Source organism: Tenrec ecaudatus, chromosome 9 (genome assembly GCF_050624435.1).
Source record: "Tenrec ecaudatus isolate mTenEca1 chromosome 9, mTenEca1.hap1, whole genome shotgun sequence".
NCBI classification, from domain to species: Eukaryota; Metazoa; Chordata; class Mammalia; order Afrosoricida; family Tenrecidae; genus Tenrec; species Tenrec ecaudatus.
Genome location: NC_134538.1, coordinates 126,294,562 through 126,319,985, shown reverse-complemented (window position 1 = coordinate 126,319,985; position 25,424 = coordinate 126,294,562). Strand labels below are relative to the sequence as shown.

The window sequence follows — 25,424 nt, the reverse complement described above, 5'->3', positions numbered from 1 at the left end:
ACCTCGTGATCATGCAGGCTGGTGTGCTTCCACCATGTGGGCTTTGTTACTTCTGAGCTAGATGGCCACTTGTTTACCTTCAAGCTTTTAAAACCCCAGACGCTATATCTTTTGATAGCTGGTCACCTTCAGCTTTCTTCACCACATTTGCTTATTCACTTGCTATGTCTTCAGCGTTTGTGTTGGGAAGGTGAGCATAATAGAATGCCAATTTAATAGAAGAAAGTATTCTTGCATTGAGGGAGTACTTGAGTGGAGGCCCAATATCCTTCTGCTACCTTAATACTAAATCTTTAAATATATGCACATAGAGCTATTTCCCCATCCTCATATATAAATATATTTGCATATGTACATGTCTTTATCTAGACCTCTATAAATGCCATTTGCCTCCCAGCTCTTTCCTCTATTTCCCTTGACTTTCCTCCTGTCCCACTATCATGCTCAGTCCCCACCAGGGTTTCAGCAATTCCTTGTGGTTACATTACTTTGGATGATGCCCTACCAGGCCTCCTACACCCTCCTCACCACCGATTTAGATCACTTGTTGTTCTCTTGTCGCTGGGTTTGTTAACACCACTACCTCTCTCCCCACCCTACCCCTCTCCCATGTGGCCCCGGAACTGTCGGTCCCATTGTTTTCTCCTCCAGATTGTTCATCTAGCCTATCTTATTTAGACAGACCTGCAGAGATAATAACATGCACAAAAACAAGACAGAGAAAAAAAACAAAACAACAACAACAAACCAATGACAAAAAAAAAACACAACAAGAAAGAAAAGCTTGTAGTTAGTTCAAGGATTGTTTGTTGGCCTTTAGGAGTGTTTTCCAGGCCATTCTGTTGGGACACCATGTCCTGGCCCCAAAGTTCACCTTCAGCGCTCCCTGGGAACCTTGCCACTCCATTCCCTTGCTGTTCTGTTGCACCCCCTTATTGTTTTGCCTCGGTGTGGCGGGATCATATCTGGTGTAATTCCCACACTGTGTCTCTGGTGTTGTCCCCTGTAGTCCTATGGGTGAGTGAGGGTCGTCATGTCTCATAGCGGGCCCGATCATGTGGTCCTCTCTGTGGACTGGCTGCTCTAATTGGGATCATTGTCCTCAAGGCCTGGTCACCCAGCGTGTGCTCCACTCTCTCCTCCTCCCCCTTCATGTGCTCCAATCAGATATGTCCCTCTCCAAGAGCTGCAGATTCAAGGCGATTTCTTTCTGATTAACAATCTTGGTTGTTATGGAGATAGGCGGAGGCAGAAATTGAGAATTGTGAAATGTTGAAGAGGAAGAAAGGTTTGTTTATAGAAGCCTGGTAGGTTATGATGTAGTTCTACAATGTAACCCTGTCAGCCAAGGAGGGAGCAAGCTACACATGCTTCCTGTAACACTTTAGGAATCAAGGTATCCATGATGTCTTAGTCTCCCCAAATGCTGTAAATCTGACAGATCAAGGGTAGTCCAAGGACTTTGTGAAGTCACAGCTATTGAAAAAAATACTCAAACAGAGACCAATAATCATGCGCTTTTCCCAGCCAGTTTTTGTTCCACTGTGAACATGGTTGCATTTCCCAGGAGCACAGCAGGGAAGGTGGGGATGGGGGCCAACAACGATGAGTCAGGGAAGAAGAAAATGCTTTCAACTGGACTGTGGTGATGATTGCCCAAGTCCTCTCAATGTGACTGCACGATTGAGTTGTATGACATGTGAGTTACATGCCAAATAAAACTATTACAAAGAAGTCAAATAAAGGGTGGGCAGCTGTAATTTTCGGCAAAACTGAAGGGAAAGGAAAAGTGAAGGTGGAGATGATGTTGGTGGCTGCTGAGACCACAACCAAGGCAGGTCATATTAGGAACATTTGATTCTTTAAACGCTTCATGGAGAGAAATTGCCTCCGATCAAAGACATCACAAAAATGCGTGCAGCGGGCTTTGTTGGTCATACTCACTTGACTGGATAAAGTCAGCTCTGGAAGAAGAAGAAAAGAATTCAGATTCAAATAATGTATAGTAACCAGCCAGGGATCTCCCCCACCCCCGCTCCGTGGCATCTTCACCACCCACTTGGAAATAGACTGTAGAACTCCCTCCACTCCTCTTTGATCAGCCACAACTTGCAAATGCGCCAAAGATCTCAGAAGTACTCGGATGCATGTTTTTCTCACACAACCAGATGGTAGCGAGAAGCATGATACCAAATAATCATTGGCAAAATAATTACAGCCCCTGCCTCTGGAGCTACAACCGAGGAGCGGAGGACTTGACCTGTCTTGTCGATGGATGTCCGCAGGCAGGGAAGAATCCTCGGGCTGCTGCACCTGCTTCTTACGAAGGTGCATGTGCAAACCTCTTCAGAAAATGTTTCCAGGGAAACCTTAGAACTTCTGTTCTTTTTTTCATACATATATTAAGCACTAAACGTGCCTGGGAGTGAGAGTGAGCGCGGTTCTCGTTGGAAGTTGGGAGCTGCAGGAACAAAGTGTTCAAGGAACGCACCCACAGAGCCAGACGCAGCGTTTTCCTTCCCTCCATGTCCATGCAGGAGCCCGCGTGACCGGGTTCGTCCAGGCGGAATGACTGGGCGCATTCACGCTGGGGCTGCATGCACTGGAGAGAGTATATGCATTCTGATGGCCTCTTGGATGGGTTGCTCTTCTTTCCTGTTTTGGGGATGGCTGCTGATGCCTGACGGAGATGCTTGGTTGTTACTGTTTCCTGTCAGCTAGATTCAGTGTACACTACAGAGCAATGTGAAGGCAATGGAATGACTTTATGTACGTTTATATGAAAAGGGTATGAATTGAGCAAGAAAATGACAGAACACATGGCTGAACTATCTCTAGTCCCTAGTCACGGGCTTGCAGAAACGTGGCCTGTTAACTGTGCGCTTGTTCGCAGCGCAGTCGAGATGGGTTGAGCAGGCATGGTTCCACCCTGGGGCTCTGTCTCCCCGGTCCTAACGGATCCATCCTGTGGGGAGCCCTTGCCACAGCTGGCCCAAGCGCATCAGCTCTTCAGTGCAGTTTGGAACTGCTGGTGCTTTACCGTGAACAATCAAAGCCTAGGGAGCTGAGAGACAGGGAGGAGAGCTGGGAGGCAGGGAGGGAGAGAGAGCCTTAAGCAAGAGCAAGATAATGAAGGAAGTGGTGGGGGTGTGAGTGGGGGGGGGCAGAGAAAGATATCTAGATCAAGACAGAAAATTCTCGTGGCCTTCTAGTTCTTGTTTCTTCTCATGGAAGGCCTAGATGGATTTTCTGATGGGAGGTTTTTAAAAAATAAATCCCACTTTCCTCTTAAGAGTGGTTTTCCCACCCCCCAGAAGAATTTACTTGAGAGGACAGCACTGAGGCTGCAACTAGGGGAGAGGGCCATGTCTGATCAGAGCAAATGGGAGCTAATGAAGGGGGAGGAAGAGAGAGTGGAGCACATCCTGGCCCATCAGGCCTGGAGGACGATATCCCCGCTCTGAACAGCCAATGGACAGAGTGGTTTTCAGTTACCTCCAACAAAAGAGACCTCTGTGGCCACCCAACTTAGCTAGAAGCACCTCTTCTTTCTTCCCGCGTGTCTTTCCAAAGGTTCCAGGGTTGCAGGCTGATGCCCTTCCCACTCACTGCTGATGGGGCTGGTGCTGTGCGCGATATTGTACTCCATGAGACAGACCGGACCTTGCTCTCCTACGGTCTTCGAACCGGTGGCCGAGTGACTAGATGACCATCCTGCTCGGATGCTGGTCGTGTGGTGGGCTCGGGCAGAGAGTCCGTGGGGTTGTTTATAGAACTGACACTGAGGGAGGCTGACGAGACCGGGAAATAGAGAAGGTTTTCTTGGGGAGACCCCCCCCCCAGGTTTAAGTGGACTTTGGATTTGGAATTATAAAATGAGAGTTACGGAAGAAACCGTACACAATAGCAGCTCCCTCTCTTCTTTGTCCATGTGAGAATCATGACACCCAGCGAGGCGGACTTGGTTCACCTTGGAGTAGATTCAAGGGCCTCTGACCTCCGGGATAATGTTCTCGCACCAGCCCCGTGCTCCCTCTGGAACCTTCTTGTTGAAGAGGGGTTAGTTTCCTAGGTTACTTCCTTCTCTGTAATGTTCAGAACGTGTGAAATAAAGTGCTTATACCATCTATGCATGACTAAGGAGTTTGCTAGCCTTGTGATGAAATGAAAGGTTTTATCTTACAGCAAATTGAAGAAAAATATGGACCCACAGGAAACGGAAACAAATTATTTCTCCCCCCCCCAAATACACACACACACACACACACACACACTTATAGCATTCACCTAACTTATCCTAGACTGTGCTTGTTCCAATATCAAGTGAACCGTGATAACATACCAATGTCACCTGAACTTAATTAACGTGGCTGGAAGATGGATATATACGATAAAATCTATAAAGTATTTACTGTGTACCACATGTTATAAATGTCCTAAATCATATTCATTTCACAGATGATTCCCAAATCTACTTCTTAAAACTTCTCACTTGACCTCTCAATACTCTGTCCATAGAGATTGTGTGTTGTTTGTCCACGGTGTTCTGGTTTATACAATTTCTCCCTTGTCTACATGCCAACATAGTCACTGCCATTGGGTCAGTTCCCACTCACAGTGACCCTGTAGCACAGGGAAGAACTTCCCCTGTGGGCTTCTGAGACTCACTTTATGGGAAGCCTTGTCTTTCTTCCTGGAGTAGTTTGTGGTTTCGAACTACAGGCTGGGTTGAGAATTACAAGGTCAGCAGTTTCAGCCCTCTGGCAGTCTGTGGCTTTTGATTCCCATAGAGTACCAGGCTCAGAAGCCTGCCAGGGCATTTCTCCCCTGCCCCGTGGAGTCCCTCACTCTGACCCACAATTCACTCTAAGGCGGTGGCGCTGGTATTCTGAGTTGGAGCCCAGCAGATAAGCACCCTGCTACCAGGGCTCCTAGCTCTCTCGTCTAGACTACTGAGAAAGTTACGTCGCCTCTGGAAATAGGTTCTTTCTTCCATTTTCTCCCATAAACTGTCCCTTGAATTGCTGTTCAGTTTTGTGGGGGGTATATTGTTGCCCTCTTTCCACCCATTTACCTTTTTTTGGAAACAACAATTAGCCTTTTCTCTGGACAATCCAGGCATAGCTTTGGTTGGGTGCTCTGGCTCTGGGTTGCGCACATAGCCTTGATTGTCTCAAAGCTCAGCTGCAAAGGATGCACTTATGTCTTGGTTAGAAAAGAGTTTTCCTCACAGGGTGGTAGTTAGAGACCTACCGGAGTCCCTTGTCACATAGACCTCACCACAGGGCATCTCATCACATAGCAGATGGCTTCATCCCACTACACTAGTGGGAGAAAGCAAGCAGGCAAAAGAAAGCTATCAAAGTCTTTTATTGCCTAATTTTAGAAGTGATATCACATCACTTCTGACTTTGTTGTTGTTGTTAGAAGCAAATCGCTGGGCCCGGTTGGCACGCAAGGGGAGGGATCACATAAGAAGCGGGTACCAGGGAGCAGGGATCATTTGGGGACGGTTTTAGAAGTCTCCTACCATGGAAATACATATGATCATTTCCACTTCCAGATGGGAAAATTGAGGCCCCATTTGAAGAGAGTAGACACGATGGATAGCTTTGTCGACATGAGGGAACCTGTGTGTCTGAGTGGGCTTTTCAAGCATAGGCTGCTATATCTTGGCGCTCGTGGGGTTTGGCTTTCCTCAGTGGCTGTCTGTTTTTGTGTGTCTGTGTCTTTTTAGAGCCCCGCTGCTCCAAGTGTGGTCCAGAGGCTAGCAGCATCAGTCTTCCTTGGGAGGCCATACGAATGCCAAGTGCTAGGCTTCACGCTTGGCCTTAAGGCGCCCTGGTGGCACAATGATTAGGTGCTCAGCTACGAACCCAAAGGCCAGCCATTCCTACCCACTCAGAGGCTCTGTGGGTATCAACAAAGACCAGATGATCTGCTCTAGTAAAGATGTCAACCATGGAAAAACCCAGTGAGGCATCTGTCACATTGGGTGACTATGAGCCGGATTCAAGTCTATAGCATCTCATCATAGCAGCAGCCTGGTGGTGAAGTGGGTTACGAGGTGGGCTGCTAACTGCCAGGTCAGCAGTTTGAAACTGCCAGCCACTCTGAGAGAGAAAGATGAGACTGTCTACTCTCATAAAGGATTAGAGTCCCGGAAACCCACAGGGCAGTTCTGCGCTGTCCTGTAGGGTTGCTCTGAGACCGAATTAATTCGAGGGCAGTTAGATCAACGAACAGCATCCTAGACTTATGAAATTGGTATCTGCATCCCCAGTTGACTCCCATAATACACGCTATTCCGTGAGGTCTGTTTCTCGGCTTCTCTGCTGCCTTCGGGTGCTCCCGTGCTGTGCAGCCTACTGATTCTGCTAGCTGCCTGGCCTTCTGCAAGAGTGGAGACTATTTATATACAACCAGCCCTACACCACAGGAAACGAAGCCTTGGAGAGGACGGCTGTTTATCCCCTAGTATCTAGTATAAACAGCACCAAGAGAGATTAATCATGAGTCTCTCTCTCTCTGAGCAGAGCTAGAGCAGAAACCACGTGCGTGTACAATCACAGACAGAAGTGAAAGACGCTGGCCAGGGGCTCTAGAGGGACTTGCAGCCAATACAGACAGAAAGTGAGCCTTCCTCACTTGTATTTTATTAATGTCACACAGACAAATCTCCAAAGCAAGATGCTGTGTGAAGGAAGCCGGGTACAAAAGGCCGCGTATTGTATGCTTCCATTTTTATGAAATTCTTCAAAAGGCATCTTCCTTGAAAAGGAACAGGGAAACGATAGCTGTCATTTACTGAACAACAAGCCCTTCCTGTTGGCGACTTCATTTAATCTGCATTGCAACACCGTAAATTAGGTTTCACTGTCTTCCCCAGTCAACAGAAGAGAGAGCGGAGGCTCAGAGAGGTTAGGCAACTTGTTTTAATGGTATTCAAGATTTGCTTTTGGGATGATCCAATCCCAAAGCCACTCTCTCTACTGCCTCCCTTCTTCTAAACAGTTCCTGCAGCGTCCTTGCTCAAACTCACAGCTGGTCATCCCACCCTTCATCCACAGCCACTCACGTTACTCTGCATTTTCCCCGTGATCCCTCTAAGGGCCTATTGTTTTGTTTCCGATGTGGAGTTGGTTCTGACTCATAGCGACCCTATGCACAACACAAAAAAGTCCCACCTTGTCCTGCACCGTCCTCAGTATTGTCACTAGCTCAAGCCTGAAACACCTGAAATCTCCACAGGCCAAAGGAGTGCACCCCATCTAAGCCTTAAAAGCCTGCAGTGTGTGTTCTGCCACTTTGAGCAATTAGATCCGAAGCAAGGGATTGCATCGCTCTGAGGAATGATCTTCTCTGGTTTCCAGAGCCATGGGCTGGGAAGGGCAGAGGCAGAGAGAGGCCCGGGATTGAGCAGCGAGGTGTGAGACTTCTCCAGAGGACACCCTCTGTGCACAGTCCCAGGGCTGGGGGTTTGTAGAGCAGCTGCTCTGTACATGAGTGGAGGGAACGAAAGACTGATGTTCGGCACACCTGGATCACAGACCTGCCCTGAAAATGAACCTTTGAAAATATGAAAACAAGTCCTCAGTCTAGAACCAACTTTATTGATTCGCATCATTAGTTCAGACTGCACAGAAAATAGGATCTCTTCCCCTTAGTTCCAAATGGTCTCCTTTTCCTTGTCTTCCCACTTTACAATGTCACAGGCAATTCATCACACAGCCATGGAAAGCAGAGCCAAGTTTGTGAAACAAAGAGCAGAGTTTACTTTGTGAACTTGATTTCAAAATTATGTTTGCTTTATTTCAAAGATTATTGAATACAGGATAGCATCTCAAAAATATGCTGCAGAATTCCCGTATTGAGATGTGTTTTGGTAGTTCTTTCCTTGAAAAGTATATTTTAACTAAAGTTAATTTATTAAAAGCAAGTTTTCTCCAGGAGTTGGTATATTCTATCTACACTGCCTCTTCTCCTCATGCTCCCACTACAGCCCCACTGAAGCCAGTCAGCTGCGAACATATAGAAGTAGGTCTATTTGATTCTCCCCCACCCCCCATGGCCACTGTTCTAGTAGAAAGAGGAGGCTTTCTACTCCGGTAAAGAGTTCCACTCTCAGGGGCAGTTCTACCCTGTCCCATAATGTTGCTATGAATTGGCATGGACTCAGTGGCAGTGAGTGTGGCTTATTTTTTTGGTTCTAGCCCAAAAGCAATGAGGCAAATATTTCAGTCCTAATATAAAGCCATCTATTAGCTGAGGTCTTTTCATTTGGACAGAAACTGTCTTTTGATCTGGGCACTTTAGCTGCACCATCCAGATGTGGTCTACATTTGCAAAATGGAGCCTTAAAGCCACTGTTTAAATCTACACCAAGCTGTCTTCATGGGCACAGCCATTCAGGGACTTAGGACAGAGGTTTGATTTCATCCTCTGCCATTGTCATCTTGTCACACGGTGAACTGCTAACCCCAAGGTCATCTGTTCCAACCCACCAGCTGCTGTGTGGGAGGAAGACGAGGCTGTCTGCTTCTGTGAAAATTGAAAGCCCTGGAAATCCAAAGGAGGCAGTTCTGGCCTGTACTATGAGGTTGCTGTGAGTCGGGATGGACTTGATGGCAGTGGGTGGGTGGTTGCCATCTAAATTTTTAAAATAATTTTGATGGAGGGATCCTGCATTTTCATTGACTGGGTCTGGTAAATTATATAGCTGGTCCTGAACATATATAAAACTCACTTTGTCCTGCAACATCTGACTTGTGATCTGTTGGGGTTTTTTTTTTTTTTTGTGACAATGAAGTACAGAGCTAAAGGTGCTTTCTTAGCGTCCATCCCCACCATCCCCAGGATAACCGTCGTTCACAACATTTTCAAAGGCTCAGAAGTCACCTGTCATGTCAGTCACTGGGGAGGAAGGATGAGAGCATGCAAAGGGGATTTGTGTTTCTCTGCAAATCTACAGATTAGAAACTGTGCCTTCAACTGAATAGGGAAGAATCAAACCCAATATGCTAGGTACAGTCAGGGAAAGGAAAGTGCCTGTTCATTTGAAGAGCAAATAGATACACACATGGGCCAATAAGCTAAATATAAACAGATTCCTTGGTAATGGTATTTTCATTAACATAATTATTTCGGCAATTCAAATAAGAAGTTAAATCAGTGCAAGGCCTGAGCTTGCCTATTCTTCCTAAGAAAAATGAGCACTAGAAAGCATGATTGTTCCTGCTTCCTACAAAAGGGAATCGTGAGTCTAAATTGCCAGAAAACATTCACCCTCCTCTCAGAATATTCTTAGACATCTTGTCTTCTGTATGCGGAGTGCATCACATGATTTTAAAAGGATGAGTTGTCAAATAAAAATATATTTTCATAGTGGATTAGGCCTAAGCTGAGTCCTGATCGCCTATGAGAATAAGCTGGGGGAATCAGAAAAAAAATATTGTCCAGACAATAATGTCCCCAACAAATAAAATTAAAATCTGAGAATGGGGCTCCAGAAGGGTAAATTTTAAAAAGGTGCCACTGGTCTTTATAATTTGCAGTCAGTATTGAGAAACGCTGGACTTTTGCAGTCACTAAAAACAAAGGTTGGGTTAACCAAAGTCAAACAGGTATCTTAAACAGTAACAACTTGCGTCTATAAAAATTAAACATGTATTTAAGCTAGCAATATCCTTCATGGGGAGTTGTTTTTATATAAAGTATGAAATATAGGTAATTTTCAAATGTTTTATAAGTAATTTAATGATCTTTCACTAAGGTTAAGCAACACTGATCATAAATAGGAAAATATTTAAGAGATCAAAACAATTTTTAAAGAAGACATGGTGGTGATTTTTAGGGAATCCAAAGAATGTGTTGAGATTTACAAGTCCTTGAAAGCCAGAGATGGATCGGACAGGCCATGGTCTTCCTTACTTGGAGGACTTTACAGATATCCGAAATGGTCTTTCATTAAAAATGAAAGAAGGCAAAACTAAAAAGGAAAACACTTCTCAGGCCAGAGTGTCAGCAAATCAAGGCTTTTCGAAGCTAATTTGGAGGGGGGACAAGAAGAAGAAGCTAATTTGGAGTTTGTAGAATGCCTCTGTTAATAATATCCCTTTTCAAAAAAAAACTCTACTAAATGCCTTTACCAACAATCACCTAAAATTCCAGAAATGCTGAAGGGGGAATTCTTTCTCAAGGAAATTTTTGAGTTGTAGGGTAAAGTTGTCCACGAAGATTTCATAACTCGGTGTAACCGCCTGGGGGAGGTTGGGAGGGTGGAAGAAGGGAGGAGGGAGAAAGAGAGGAAGGGGATGTAAAAACGATAAAACACGAGTCCTTTTAGTTATTTCTCATGCTGGAGAAGGCCATGCGAATCGTACTGGAAAATCAATCCTGAGGGCAGAGCTGAAATGAATGGTTCCGCTGCTGGTTTTTCACATTCATAATTCTGGAGGCAGCCCAGCAGGGCAGAGAAGGGCACAAAGGTTCAGATTTTCCATTTTGGGTTTGCCTGTCTCAGGTGTATGCTGGGAAACAGGCTGATGGCAAAAGACGGTGAAGAGACTAAGTGACCTTCCTTGTTTTAGCGTCTGTCGACACTGACAGGATGGCTGGAGGCAGCATTTAAGGAGTGAGACACAGGTTACAGCGCTGGCATTCTGCACCTCCACCCCTTGTGAGGAGCTTGCATTTCAGAAAGGATAATACAAGACCGAGAGTAAATGAAACGCTGTGACAATAGATTTCACTGACCATTTCAAAGAATTTCCAGAAGCACAACCAGGGTGAGATAGCACAACATCGAGATCAATAAGTAAGTCATTAGTCTCTTTAACTTAACCAATAGTCTCCAGCATTGCTGAGCCAAATCTAGAGGAAAAAAAAAACTCTCCATAGGCCTTGTGCTGAGTTTTCCCTGAGAAGACAATCTGCAATGATGATTGTCCCCCTTCCCTCCGTGAGGAGTTCTGTTAGGAAATGACCTCACAACATCCTATGATGTTTAAAAAAAAAAATCACGTTCAATGGCTGGTCTCTCAATTCGACGCTTTAGGGGGTTTGTGTGTTTTGAATACTAGCCCAGGGTATCAGGCAGAATGCTTCTCTCCCTGCTTGATGCCAAGAACAAGATGCAGGAACCAGTTAAACTGCACGGTCCAGCCTTTGTCTCGGCAAACTTCAATTTGATCCAGAAAATACTTTTTCGCATCCTCCTCGCTTTTCCCCACTGTCAGAGCATCTCGAATATATTCAATATCTTCTTTGCTTGTTAACTGGGGCATGCCGGTCATCAGCATCATGGAGAAGAGGATGATCAGTAGGTTTGTGTGATGACGAAGGGCGAGGTACGCCCGAACACAGACATCCTGCATGGAGGAGAAGGAAATGCCATTAGTGTAGCCCGGGTGGCACAGCGGTGGTGTGCTTGGCTGAGAACCGGAAGGGGAGAGGTTCAAGCCCACCGGCCGCTCTGCAGGAGAAGGATGTGATAGTCTACCTTCCTAAAGACCCACTGTCTCGGAGCCCTTCGGGCTGTTCTACTGCATCTTAGAGTTGGAATTAACTCTGTGGCGGTAGTTGTTACAGTAACTAAACTGGCCATCAATCGCTAGGCTATGTTGGAATTTACATACCATGTCCATGAAAGGAAACCATGACAGTTGAGGTAGCTGCCTTGTCTCAAACTGAAGATCAAAAACCAAAATGTGGTGAGAATGCACACTGTTTTCATAATCTCTGAGCTCTCTAGTGTAGTTGTACACACCCCGCATATGCTCTCAAGGAATGCTAATTGATACTAATCAAGTTCCATTTATTATTCTACCTTTTACATTCAATTTCCTGCCCCAGGAAACAGGATGGAAATTTCTGCAGTCTCTAAAGAGGAATGAGTCAGCTTTTGAATACTGTGTTATAATCAATAAGTTTTATGTAAGAGCAAATAATATTTTCAAAGAGCTAATGAAGTCCAAAGAAGTGGTGGAAACTTGATACTTAGTTCATGTGCATTTCTATTTTACACTTTGTTCAATTATAAGAAAAAAACAAATTTACTTTCCACTCTCTGATTCTCAAAATTGTTGAGTCAACTTTGGAATTTTGAATCTTGAGGGAGAGGGCTTCAAAATAACAACCACAAAACTACGTCTGATGCCCTCCCCCCCAAGACTTGGAGCAAGGTCCTTATACAGGGTGGTCTGTCTGCTTCCTAAGCATTTGATGAGCAGTCCGGCCGAGCTAGGCCAGGATCTTTTCGATTCCTCTCCAGGGTGTAGCAGAACGCCTAGCAGGTGGCAAGTGGTGACCGTTTTAACAGAATTCAAGTCCAATGTTTGTGCTTGAATTAAAAACAGTCCCACTACCATGTCTCCTTTTCCACCAGGTGTGAGCTGACATCGGTAGCTCACTCGATAAATTAGGGGGTAAATACATAACTATTGGTCCCATGGCCACTTCCCTGTTGAGAAAGAGTGGGGGGAATGTCAAGGTTGACCCACAGTTCTGGCTCCTGTCTGCAGGTTTGGGTGACTGTGATTGGCACCAAGGTTGAGTGTTCTTAAGTCAGTCAAAGCCAGAGGTGACTGTCCATGAGGCAGCTCAGAGGCTAGTAGGTTGGGGTTGGCCCAGGTCAGCCATGCAGGGGCCTTTTGTGATATCAGGCATATCACCTATCATCCATTTCCTCATCTGTGCAAAGGGATGTTCACCATAGTGAATCTTGAGGTGGCACAAAGGGCTGGTGTTCTCAGCTCCTGACCAACAGGCTGGGGGCTTGAGTGTCGGCCCCCCTTCTCCCATCCCCAGGGGTATGTGAGAAAAAAATCCTGGAGAGGTATCTCTGAGAAATCCCGAGTTTTACTCTGATGCACAGGGGTCACCAGGAATTGGGGGTTGTAGCTGGAGAGGAGAGCGCACGGTCGCGAAGGTGCCTACCTTACTAGGTAACTGTGAGGTCTTTACACAGAGGTTTGTCCCAGGGCCTCAGGCAGCAAGTGCTTGATTCACAGTAGCTCCTGCTGACGTTCTCACACTTGGTGTGCTAGACTAAGTACACGTCTGCGGGTGAGGCACACACTCAGCTGAGAGAGGGCTACCAGGTAAGGTAGCTGGAAGAATGGGGCAGGAGGCTAAGAGCTAGGCCACTGCCCGGGGACTGACACTTGAGCAGGGAGGAGTGGGAACCGGGCAGTCCCTTCACTGGGAGCCTGCATCTGGGTCCTGCTTGGGTCAGGGCTGGCCTGTGCAGTGTGAGGGCACCACAGAGCATTGGCCACCAAGGTGGACTGGACTTCGGGAGAAGCAGCGCCATGAATTGGTTTTAAGTTCTCATGCTTTCTCTTCCAGCCTTGGCCCTGAACTATTTTGCCACCTTTGAAGTAAGGCACTATGAAATGCTAACCACAGAGATGGGCACACAGGGTGGGCTCCTTCCTCGGTGGCCCTCTCCTTGGGCTAGCAGAGGGTAGTCTGGCCCTGCGTCTACTCCCTGATGCAGGGGACGCCTCCAAGGTGTGCCCAGGCTTTTCCTGCGGAGGCTCAGGCACGACTGGTGCCCTGGAAGCCGCCCCAGTGCATGAGCACTCTTGCATTCCTAATGACTCCACTTAGACCCGGAAATCATTTTCTTTTGCTCATCCCCAGGACCCACTGATGTCCCTCTGGTTTCTTGGTAATGACACAGGCTAAGTGCAGACTTCACCCCAGGCAACAGCCTCCTTAATTGGCCAACACGCAATTTTCACAAGGGCATAGGCAGGGGTGCCTTTTGATTTTTAATTAAGGCACTGTCGGGGATTGAGTTGTGTCCCCCAAAATATATGCTACCTCTCTGTCTGTGGTTAAAAACTCATCTGGGAATGAGTGTTCTGCAAGGATGATAAGGCAGGATTTGTGTCAGGTATGTTTTCAGTCAATCTCTTACAGGTAATAAAAAGAGCCGATCCGGCAAGCAGAGAGGAGGGAGAGGTGGATCCCAGGCCACAAGGAGATCCTAAGGGACCAGCCACAAGGTGAAGAGAAAAGGACCTTCCCTCAGAACTGACACGCAGAGGAAGCCTTGAGCCTCCTGCACCGCGGAAGACTCAGTTTCTCTTTCCCCAAGCCATTCGTTTCAGCTCCTTCTGCTCCGGCAGCACGAGGTCATGGAAACAGGCACATTCTGAATTTCAATTATGTTCCATCCTTCTAAACACTGGCAGTTCCAGGCGAAGAAACCCTTTCCTGTGTGAGTGCATAATGTGGTCAAACTCATTTTAACAGGAAAACAAAATCAAGACAGAGAGTGAACGTGAAGCTAAGTTACTGTGATGTCAATCCATAGATGCTCCGGACATACTTATAATAACACCAGTCCATAAGCACTCAGGAAATATTCATCATGCTATGATACACCAATCCAGAGGAGCTCGATAAGTACTTCCTATTATAACACTAATCCATAGGTGCTTAGTACTCGCACTGCCTTCAGGTTAATCCCACTCATAAGAGCCCTTTAGGGAACGGTACACATGGCCCCAGTGGGTTTCCAAGAGTATCACTCTACAGGTGTAGAAAGCCTCAGCTTTCTCCCTCAGTGCGACTGGCGGCTTCAAATTGCTAACCACATACAGCACCAGGGCTGCTTAGGTATTTGTGACTTATAACCCCATCCGCGGGTGCTCAGCCATGCTTGTCCGGCTGGGTTGTAACACCCTCCGGGGCGTCCAGTGAATACCTGTTGAGCAGTAGCATACTCATCTCCTATCCCTGCAGCGCAAGGGGAGGAGCGTCCCTGCCTCTCCTGAAGGCCAGCTCACCCAGTTGAGGCATTTCTGCTGGCTCTCCTCTTATTTCATTAGTTCTGGTTTTCATGGTCAAGAGTATTTTTTTCTATGAGAAGGAAATCCCCTCCTCAAAATGAATTGCCAGTCACACAACACCGGACACAATGTCCACATTCTGACCAGCAGCCCAGACTCAGGCCGAGTGCAGACTGGACGGTTCTTCACGTGGCAGGCAGGATGGAGCGGTCGGGGACCGCGCAGAGCCATCCATGCCTTGCCGTTTGGCTTCCGCCCTCGGCTTTATTTTTGACCAGCTGCGTGCCACCAGAGAAGTTACTCAACCTCTCTGTTCCTCAGTTTCCTCATCCCTGAAAGAAAGTAAATACCCGTTTCTCATGAAGGTGATGAGCTTTAAATGAGTCTTTGTGAGGCATGGTGCCGTGCTAAGTTGTTGACTTTTCTTAAGGAAAGAAAGACGGGGCTTCTCTCTGTTTCATGCTGTCCTTGTTGGGTTGCTTGTTAGGGTTTGTGTGCTTTTCTGCACATGAAACCCAGGATAGGTAAGCCCATAGCGATGACCACTGGATGACTGGTTTCAAGGGGGCATGGCAGGGGAGGCGGGTGGGAGATGGAGTGCTAACAACACCACGTGCAGGAAGAAGAAATGTCCTGGAATTGACCGTGGCGGTGGCGGCACCACTCTTAGGAATGTGATTGAACTAGTGAAATGTACACTATGTGAATTCTATGTTGGTGAAACGATTAAACATAAATAAGATAATAAATTAAAAAGGAATTACTGAACCTCCTCCAATGTTGAGGAAGCTGGCTTCCTACCCAGGTCATTCAGCCAAAATCTACCTAGGTAGGAAAGACCTGGGGAGGGGGTTGACTTTGAGGGGGGGGGAAGGATACACCTGTTTCCAACAGTGCTGAGGGGCGGTTACCTTCATGCTGGCTCATAGAGGTGGGTGAGCCAATGGAAGGACCTGACACACTGGCTCAGCTGAGCAGCTCTCTGCCCACCCACTTCATACAAGGTCCACTTCTGCCCTCTCCTGTAGGGTTTGGGAGAGAAGACTATGCCACGTTGGCCCAAGGCCCGTGGATTGAGGGGCTATGAGGTTGTGGCTTCTGGAGGTCAGGGAAACAGAACACAGAAGCACAGAAGTTACCTGCTGGTGCAACAGTGCTCTCTGATGTCAGAGGCGTGGGCACACTGCCCAAACGTCCTCATCCTTCCCCTCCTAACTGCCCACGGCAGGATTTATATTATTGTGTGGAGAAGTGGTCAGGACGGGGGGTGGGGTGGGGAGAGGTTTCCAGGAACTTGGTTTCGTCTATTTACTAATGAGCATGAGGATAAGGAACTTGGTGTTCTTGTTAGTGTCATTAGCTGGAACAACATGAAAAAGAAAACAAACAAAGAAACCCACTACCATCAAATCGATTCTAACTCTTAGCAACCCTGTGAGACTGAGCAGAACTGGGTATGAGGATGATCAATTCCTTCGGGAACCCAAAAGTCTCATCTTTCTCTCCTAAAGCAGCGGGCAGGTTTCAGGGCTCACCGTGTTGGTAGAAGCCCAAGCTCACCCCACAGCACCCCCAGGTTCCCTTCACAGTTGTAGCTGTGACCCTGATTGAGCCTACAGTGCACATCTGCTCTTAATTCAACAGTTGATTCAAATGGTTAATTATAACCTTTAAGGCCAAAAGAAAGCCTTGTTTTTAGTAAGTCATGGAAATGAAAGAAATGAAACATTAGCCTTCCAGGGTGGAGACTTTGACTTGATTTCTTAACTGGCCCTGCTATCAGTTCACTCAACGGAAACAAATTTGTGTGCATAATCTACTAATTTTTACACACCGATGCACTGTGGCTGCTTTGCTGATCAATGTCAGATGCAGGAGGCTTACTTTTCCTTAAAACCATTCACTTCTAGAGTGTTATTGAACACATTCCACACAAAAAAGGAAGCAATCACAAGATCATAAAACTCAAACTCCGGGAAAGGGTTCTAGGGTTAAGCGGGGAGAAAGAGGAGAAAAATGTATGTGTATTCATTGCTGCAGAGAAATCTTCCTGTCCACTTACTGTTCCTAAACAGTAATGAGATAGTAGAGGAAAGAATATTTCAATCCAAGACAGAGCCCTTAAAAGAAAAACACCATCAATTTCTTGGCTTGCTCTTTAAGAGTTACTTTGGCAAAAAGGAGATCACCGATGAACAGAACTAATAATGCAGAGAAGGGCATGTTTTGGTGAAATTTGGAAGAACAGTGTATCTGATACTTGGCCATGCATTTGCTGAGTTTGAATTACGGCCGTTAACTTAAGGACTTCTTAAAAATAAGGTTTAGGCTAGGCCCATATTCCAGAGAAAAGACTGTCCTGCCCTCTTTTCAAATATTTAGCAAGCAGCTCATTAGGCACTTATAGGCCACAATTAAATTGTCCCACTCAAGTCAAACATCCTAAATAGCCTCCATTCAGGGGTATGTGTGTGTGTGTGTGTGTGTGTGTGTGTATTTACCTTTCAGCTTTGTTCCAAGGAGGATTTAAGGTGGATTTTTTATCACATACAAAAATCAAGATAACTGTAATTAGAGTTGGGTGGAAAAACAAAAGGGAAGAACAAAGGCAAGAACTCACGATGGGTTTGGGAAAGAGACTAATTTAAAGAGTACATTATCCAGCCTTTATACTCATTGTAGGCCATCTTCAAATATCTCTCTAGACAGAGCGAAAATCAATTCACTTGCTCTAGCCGGGTGCTCAGAGCTGAGCAACAAACAAAGATATGCTGAGGAGAAGCACAATCTTTCTAGAAACTGAGCCAGAGAGAAATCCCGCAAGAGGATCTTTGATGGAGTACACTATGTGCTGTGGGGACCCATGTCTGATCAGATCCTTAGAGCAGACAAAATACTTCTCTAGGAGAAACTAAACACGGAGAGAATGGAGCCAGTTGAAAGGTTTTTGCAGGCAGTGTTTAAAAAGTCACAGTGATCTAACAGCTTGGCACCGCGTCGCCCCGTATCCTAGTGGACTCCCTCATCATCCAGCCCAAGGCCTCCCCTCATCTTGTCCTGACAGGCACCTGTGTAGTCTCCCCAGTCTGCATCTGGGGGAGAGAGCACAGTAATAAATTCAGACTCCAACAAAGGGTGGATGCTGAAACCTTCCGTGAGGGCATCTCCCAAGGGTTAAGGTGGAGAAAGACTGAAGTATTTTCAGACTAGAGATTGGGGGGACTGAGCCCAAGCTAGTTAGTGGTGGGCTCGGTGGGGTCCAGATCCCAAGAAGAAACCCTGAATCTGCTTAGTATGCCATGACTCTTGTGATTGATAAAGAATCCTCTCCTACAGTCAAACCTGTACAGGTCAGAACTTGTATGAGGAGGAATTCTTTCAGAGAAGGAAAATGCAAATATTTTTCACAGAAACAAGTGACTGCAAAATGATAAGACTATGTCCTGTTAAAGGCAAAAACAAACAAACAAAAACCCTCAACAACAAAAATCCCCAAGACCCAGAAAAGCAAAGAGATCTGTGTTCCCACTCTTGCAGGTTCCACTGTCCTTACAATAGGTCTCAGTTACAGTAATTTATGGTTAACTGAGCTACAGGTAACTTCTTGGCCTTGCTCTCTATCCTCACAATCCAACCAACGAATTGTTTCCATTTTGATCCAGACTTCCTTTTCGGACCCACATTCCACTGTACACTCCTGTAGCTATCTATGTTCCATCCACTGGACAACTGTGCTTTTTGCTCCTAAATGCCACTCAGTCCTTTGCCCAGGCGCTTCTCTCTGCTCTTACATTTCTACCCCTTCCTGCGTCTACCTGGCAAAATGAAATTGAACTCAGCCCACAGGCCCAAATAAAACACTTCTTTCTCAGAAAGCTGATGGTGCCCGGCTATCAAAAGATATAGTGTCTGGGGTCTTAAAGGCTTGAAGGTAAACAAGCAGCATCTAGCTGAGAAGCAACAAAGCCCACATGGAAGAAGCACACCAGCCTGTGTGATCACAAGCTGTCGAAGGGATCAGGTATCAAGCATCAAAGAACAAAAAAACCACATCATTATAAATGAGGGTGAGTGCAGAGTGGAGACTTTAAGCCCATCGGTAGGCAACTGGACACCCCCTTACTGAAGGGCTGTGGGGAGGAGATGAGCCAGTCAGGGTGCAGGTTAACAATGATGAAACAAATAATAACTTTCCTCTAGATCTTAAATGCTTCCTCCCCATCCACTATCATGATCCCAATTCTACCTTACAAATCTGGCTAGACCAGAGGATGTACACTGGTACAGATAGCAACTGGAAACATAGGGAACCAAGGGCAGATGATCCCTTCAGGACCAGTGGTGTGAGTAGAGATACTGGCAGTGTGGAGGGAGGCTGGGGTGGAAAGGGGGAACTGATGACAAGGATCTACATATTACCTCCTCCCTGGGGGATGGACAACAGAAAGGGGGGTGAAGGGAGACACATCGGATGGTGTAAGATATGACAAAATAATAATTTATAAATTATCAAGGGTTCATGAGGGAGGGGGGAGGGTGTGGGAAAATGAGGAGCTGATGCCAGGGGCTTAAGTGGAGAGCAAATGTTTTGAGAATGATGAGGGCAATGAGTGTACAAATGTGCTTTACACAATTGATATATAGATGGATTGAGTTGTATGAGCCCCTAATAAAATGATTTAAAAATAAAATTAAAAAACTTCCTTCTCATAATATCCCGCTTCCTCCCCTCGCGCCTCCCCACCACCCCACACACACACATCATCCCCTCAAACAAGACTCGTTGCTCCCTCTGGAAACTCTTGGCGGAATTCTTAGCACAAAATATTCCTTAGCAGACGGATACTCCTGTGAGCCACTGGACGGTCTTAGGATGGTATTTCATCGCCACCCCAGGACAGATGAGGCCTGCACAGATGAGTCTACCTCAAACCCCTCACAGCCCTTAGACCAGTGAAGACCCTTCCTCTGTTCCTGGGTTCACAATGACCAAAGTCTGTGACACTAACCTAACTTCAAGGGCACTGCCACCTTACAATCTTACCCATGTCTCAATCTGTTCACCTGTTGTTTGTTTGTTATCCAGTTCTCAGGTTACAAAGGCCTCTAAACCCAGTGTGCCAGCTCCAGGACCACCGCCTCCAAAAAACCCACCTCGGCTCTTAATGGGCTCTTAATGGACAACCCCTTCTAACAGAGTAGGAAGGATATGGACCCAAAACCCCCACTACGCCCCTTTTGTCAGCAGGAAGCAGCTAGAGATGTCGTCGTCCAGTACCCCAAAGATTTGGGTCCATATCTCTTCAGTGGGGAATGTTAGGTAGCTTAGCCTAGGGTATTGGGAAGTCCATTACGCATGCCCAGGAGAGCCAGCAAAAGACAAAAGCTGGATTTTCCCGCAGGTGGGCTTGGATGGGCGTTACACCTGGAGCAGCCCACCTGGGCCGGGTGCCTGCAATTCAGCCAATGGGATCAACCTGGGGTCGTTCACCACACCTCCCCCGGGAACCCTTAAAAGGCAGGGACCTGAAGGGAGAGGGGCTCTTGGGCTCTTGGGCTCTTAGTCTTGTCTTGCTTGGGTGGTCTGGTGGTCTTCGTGGGAGGAGAGAGATCCTTGCATGTCCCGGAGCAGTCTGCCAGGCCGCATGGTCAAAGGAATCCTATGGGTGCCGCGTAAAACCTGATGCTTCTTTGAACTTTCATTAAATTCACTTGGATCACGAAAAAAAAAATTCCTTAGCACATAGCTGGCATGTGCACCTATCCTGCTGGGGGCCAGGACGGGACTTCCTATTCGCATCACGACACCTGGCACAGGGCTGCACCCTCTGTAGATAATCTGTAACCGGGGTGAAAAGATGCTGGTTCCCCATAAGCCAAGTCTCCAGTAAGATTCGAGCTACATTAAGGAAGAGGATTAACTGCAAAGACAGCTTGCTTTGCCACAGGTAGTCTTTGAGCCTTCTTTGTGCCTGCAGTGAGTAGATCTTTAATATGTGTGTGTGTGTGGAATAGTGTCCTATTTCGAATCCAGTAGGATAGGGCCTGGTGACCACACAGGACACAGAGCAGGAGGCTGGAAAGTCAGGCCCAACGTGGCAAAGTTCTAGACAGATGTTGACAACCTAGAGGGAAGAGAGGCCAAGAGGAGCAGTGGGGAGAGCCCCAGGGGGCTGGCTGGCCTGAGGGGAGGATCAGATAACAAGCTGCCCCTGGTGCCAATGGCAGGAGGGAGCAAGGATCTTGTCAAAGAAGTGAGGCAGAAGGACAGTTCAGGAAAGCCGGGTCCAAGGGTATAAGGGGTATAAGGAGAGTAAAGGTCCTTCCCTCCCCAAGGCCTAGAGACTGGCACGGGTATGGCTCAGCATTGGGGTGGGGGTGGGGGTGGGGCTGCCAGCATTGGCAAGGAGCAGGCCCTGATAGAACTGGCAGGAAAACTTCCTGAGTCATCCTAAATTAAAAGAATACAAGGAATTCGGCTGCCAGTGGCTCGCCTATGAAATCCTTCTTAAGAGTGACATCTAGGGGCAAGTGCCTTTTAAGTACACTCACCACACGGTCTGCTCTGCCTAACTGTGTTGGGGGCCGTGTGTGTGTGAGTGTGTGTGTGTGTGTGTGTGTGTGTGTGGAGGGGGTACTCTGAGCTCCCTGTTTCTTAAGTTTGATTGGACACCCCTTTACTTTCACGCCTATTGGATGCAGAGAACAAAAGTAAAATGCTTGCTCATGTGAGCCCACACTGTTCGTTCCCCTGAGGGCGGTCTTATCTTGAACGTATACATACAGCTGGTAACAGTGCATGCCCATTGAACTTGGTACCAGCTCCTAGTCTGATTAGGAAAAACTATGTAATATTTATTTTGGCAAGGAACTCTCCATAAAAAGGCGCATAGAGACTCCATGACATTTAAAGATTTCTCTCATTGGAAAATACCATTTGGTTTCATATTTAGGGTTAGTTTCTTTTCTGAAGGATGGCCAGTTGGCCTGAAAGGCATATTAACTGCCTGGTGATGGTAGTTCAAATCTCGTCGGCTCCAGCTCTGCAGCAAGAGTTGCCTGTTCGTATCCGCCCCTTCCCTCCGCTAATGCCCACTGAGACTTGACGGTGTCTCGGGTTTTGGTGAGGGCACGTGCTATAGTTTATTGTGCCAGCCTGGCCGATAAACACAAGTAGGATTAACTGAAGGGCAGAGGGATAAATGGCTCAGTGAGCCTCGCCTTGCTTGTTCTGTGCCTCAGTTTAAAGGGGTACACTACCTGTGGGATGCCTAGCCTGTGGACTTTGTCACTGTAAGTTGAGGTCCCTTTAAGCCCACACGATTGGAATGTTCATCTCTGGAGCTGGGGACTGACAGTTGATGACAGTTGGGAACCTGCCTTGCTGTTTGCTGCCTGGGTATATGTAGCCCAGCTCTCTCTACAGAAGCGGACTGGCAACTGGCAGCTCTCAAAACTTGAAGGACTGCTAGTGTCTCACTGCTTTATAATTTAACTGTTAATTTCTTGTATTATCTATCTATATATTATTTAACGGTTTATTTCTTGAATTACAAATCTATCTTTATAAATATATTTTTATATAATTACTAGCAATCTGGTTTGTCTCTATAGAGAACCCTGTCCAATACAGCACGGGTCAGACATGGCCTCATGCTCCGAGCCACAAACTGCAGGCGAGCACAAATAATTCTATGCCACAATAAATGCTGCAAAGAGAACCAAAGAGCGAAGCAAAAATTTACTGAATACAACTTCAAAAATGATTGCAGCTCCATGTCGACAGGGAACTGCCAGACTCTCAAGCCAGATTCAGGAAAGGACATAGAATGACACTGCTGGTGTCAGATGGAGCAAGGCTAAAAGCTGAGAGGGCTAGAAAAATGTTTACTTAAGGAAACAGCGGAAAGAACTAGAAGGCAAAGGACATTCATAGGGGTATAAATATATGTACATTCATACATAAATATATTCATACGTAAATATATTTTATACAACGATAGACATATAGGTCCATGTACATATATTTATATGTTAAGTATTAAGGTGGCAGATGGACATTGGGCCTCCACTCAAGTCCTCAACGTAAGAACACGGCTTTAATGATCTGGCATTCTGTGATGTTCGCCTTCCTGACATGATTTTGAATGAGGGGGCTCAGAGCGGAGACCCAAAGCCCATCTGTAGACAATTAAACATCCCATAACAGAAGGTTCACAAGAAAGGGACAAGCCAGCCAGGGTGCAGTATAGTAACGATGAAACATACAATATTCCTCTAGTTCTGTAATGCTCCCCCTCCCCTGTCATGATCCCAGTTTTAGCTTACAAATCAGGCGAGACTGGAGCATGTGCACTGGTACAGATAAGAGCTCTCAACACACGGAATCCAGGACTGATGAACCCCTCAGGAACAGTAGTGGGAGCAGTGATACCGTGAGGGTAGGGGAATGTGGAGGGAATAAAGGGGGAACCGACAGCAAGAATCAATGTATACCCCCCAAGGGGACTGTGGATGGTGTAAGATATGAAAATAGTAATCATTTATAAATTATGGAGGGTTCATGAGGGAGGGAAAGTGGTGGAGGAAGGAGAAAAACTGAGCATCCGATTACCATGGGTCCCAGTAGAAAGAAAATGTTTTGAAAAGGATGATGGCAACATATGTACAAATGTGTTTGACACGATGGATGGATTGTTATAATATATGTAAGAGCCCCCCCAAAATTATTAATAAAAATTTTAAAAGAAAATGTTTACTTAATTTTACTGAGTATGTAAAGACATTTGGCTATGTAGATCATAAAAAATTATGGGTCACATTGTGAAGAATGAGAGTCCAGAACACTTAATTGTGCTCATGCAGAACCTATACTGAAGCCAGAAATTACATTCTTATATGAAAATAAAAGAGGATGCTGAATTAATTGGTCAGGGGCATAAATCTATTTGTTTAGATAAACCCATTGCCATTGAGTTAAATTCTACCTCACAGCGATCCTATGTGGGTTTCCCAAGGCTGTAAATCTTTGTGGGAACAGCCTTATTCTTTCTCCTGTAGAGCCACTGGTGAGTTTGAACCACTGATCTTGTGGTTGTCAGTTCAACGCTTACCTGACAGCGTACTCTATGACCAGTTACTGAAATTGAAAATAAAGTGGTTTCAAGGGAGTAACCAGTGGCTGAAACGTGTTTTCTTTTTCATCTATTCCATAGAGAGATTTTTCTAATGAGAATTCACTTATCAATATCATTGTCCTCCAAATAGATAAGGTCCGCACTCTTGGTCTGCTAGGCTACCAGGCACTCTTGAGTTCTAACGGTGGGCTTTGCTTTTCCCGTGTCTTTGTTGAATTACAGTTGGTGCATGAATTCTCTCCCCTGTTGTATAAACAGGTGATGCATTAGCCAACTTGGACTTGGGGAGAGGTGGGATCTTCTTTCTCCAGCTCCCTTTCCCTCCATTTTCCAACCACGAGGCCAGGACAATCTTCCATTCTTTGTGGAGAAGGCGCACCTCCCCTCTAACAAAAGGGGGGCTAATATTTCTCCACCTCTTCTAGCAGGTTCTTCAAATACGCTGCATGTATTCATTGACCTTATGAATTCAGAATCAGCAACTCGCTGGAAATGAGGACGACTTTTATTCAAAATGTAAATATATACACCATTCCCTAGCTTCTCTAAAAATGGCAGCTTTAATCAAGACTCTGAGACAGTATTTAGAAAGTTTGAAGGAAGACGTGGTCTCGATCCTGGAGAACTTCAACTCAAAAAGGAAACATAAGACTAAGGAACAGAGAATCTTTCTGGAAGGCTCCCAAAACCGGTTGTTGCTGGTGAATGCAGCCCTCTGCCTCGTGGCCCACCAGGCCACACAGTTTTCAAGGCTGACAGTCTCGATGGAAGCAGGCTGCTCTATCTAGCTCCTGCACAACCGCGGGCGAGTTTGAGCCCCTGACCTCTCCGTGAACAGTGAACACTTAGACATTGCCCTCCCTCGCAGAGCTCCTGCCTAGAAGGTTTAGCATTAGGTCTGAGTCAAATGATACAGACACCTGCTGCTTGTCTTTGTCAAGATGGAAACTTTATGAACTTCGCATGTAGATAATTCAACACCGTGGTGTTCGTTTGGTTCCTGTTGTGAGTGATGGTAGGGGTGGGTGGGGAGAGAAAGAACATAGGGGGGTGGGGAGTGGGGCAGACAATGGAGGCAGGGCCAGTAGAGTTTTGAAGCCCACTAGCTCTTTAGCCAGAATAATGTTACCTTTTCAAGTTTCACATATTGCGGTTCTGCATGAGACGTTACTGCTAAAAAAGGGTCTCAGAGTTGGGAACCCCATGGTGATGGCTGGTTGTTTATTGAGTGTCTGCTGGTGGCACAGTGGTTACGCACTGGGCTGTGGTCTCAGCAGTCTGAAATCACCAGTGAGAGAAAGACAAGGCTTTCTCCTCCCACAGTGAGTAACAGTCTCTGAAGAAACTCCCAGGGGAAGTTCTCTCCTGGCCTATAAAATCACCAGGAATTGGAATTCCCTCCAGGGCAGTGAGGTTGTTTTTTGGTGGGAGCTGTGGGCCGGCCAGTAGACCAAGCCGTTTACTGATATCACTGAAACAGTCCCTA

At 46.3% G+C, this 25,424-nt stretch overlaps 1 protein-coding gene across 1 annotated transcript in view; it reads right to left on the bottom strand.

The window, feature by feature from the left end:
* Nucleotides 1–11,090: 11,090 nt before the first annotated feature.
* PIK3CG (phosphatidylinositol-4,5-bisphosphate 3-kinase catalytic subunit gamma) overlaps nucleotides 11,091–25,424 on the bottom strand; it is a 36,253-nt gene continuing 21,919 nt past the window's right edge. The window contains exon 10 of the mRNA XM_075557663.1: nucleotides 11,091–11,369. Coding sequence (XP_075413778.1) covers nucleotides 11,091–11,369 — 279 coding nt within the window. The remainder of the gene's footprint in view (nucleotides 11,370–25,424) is intronic.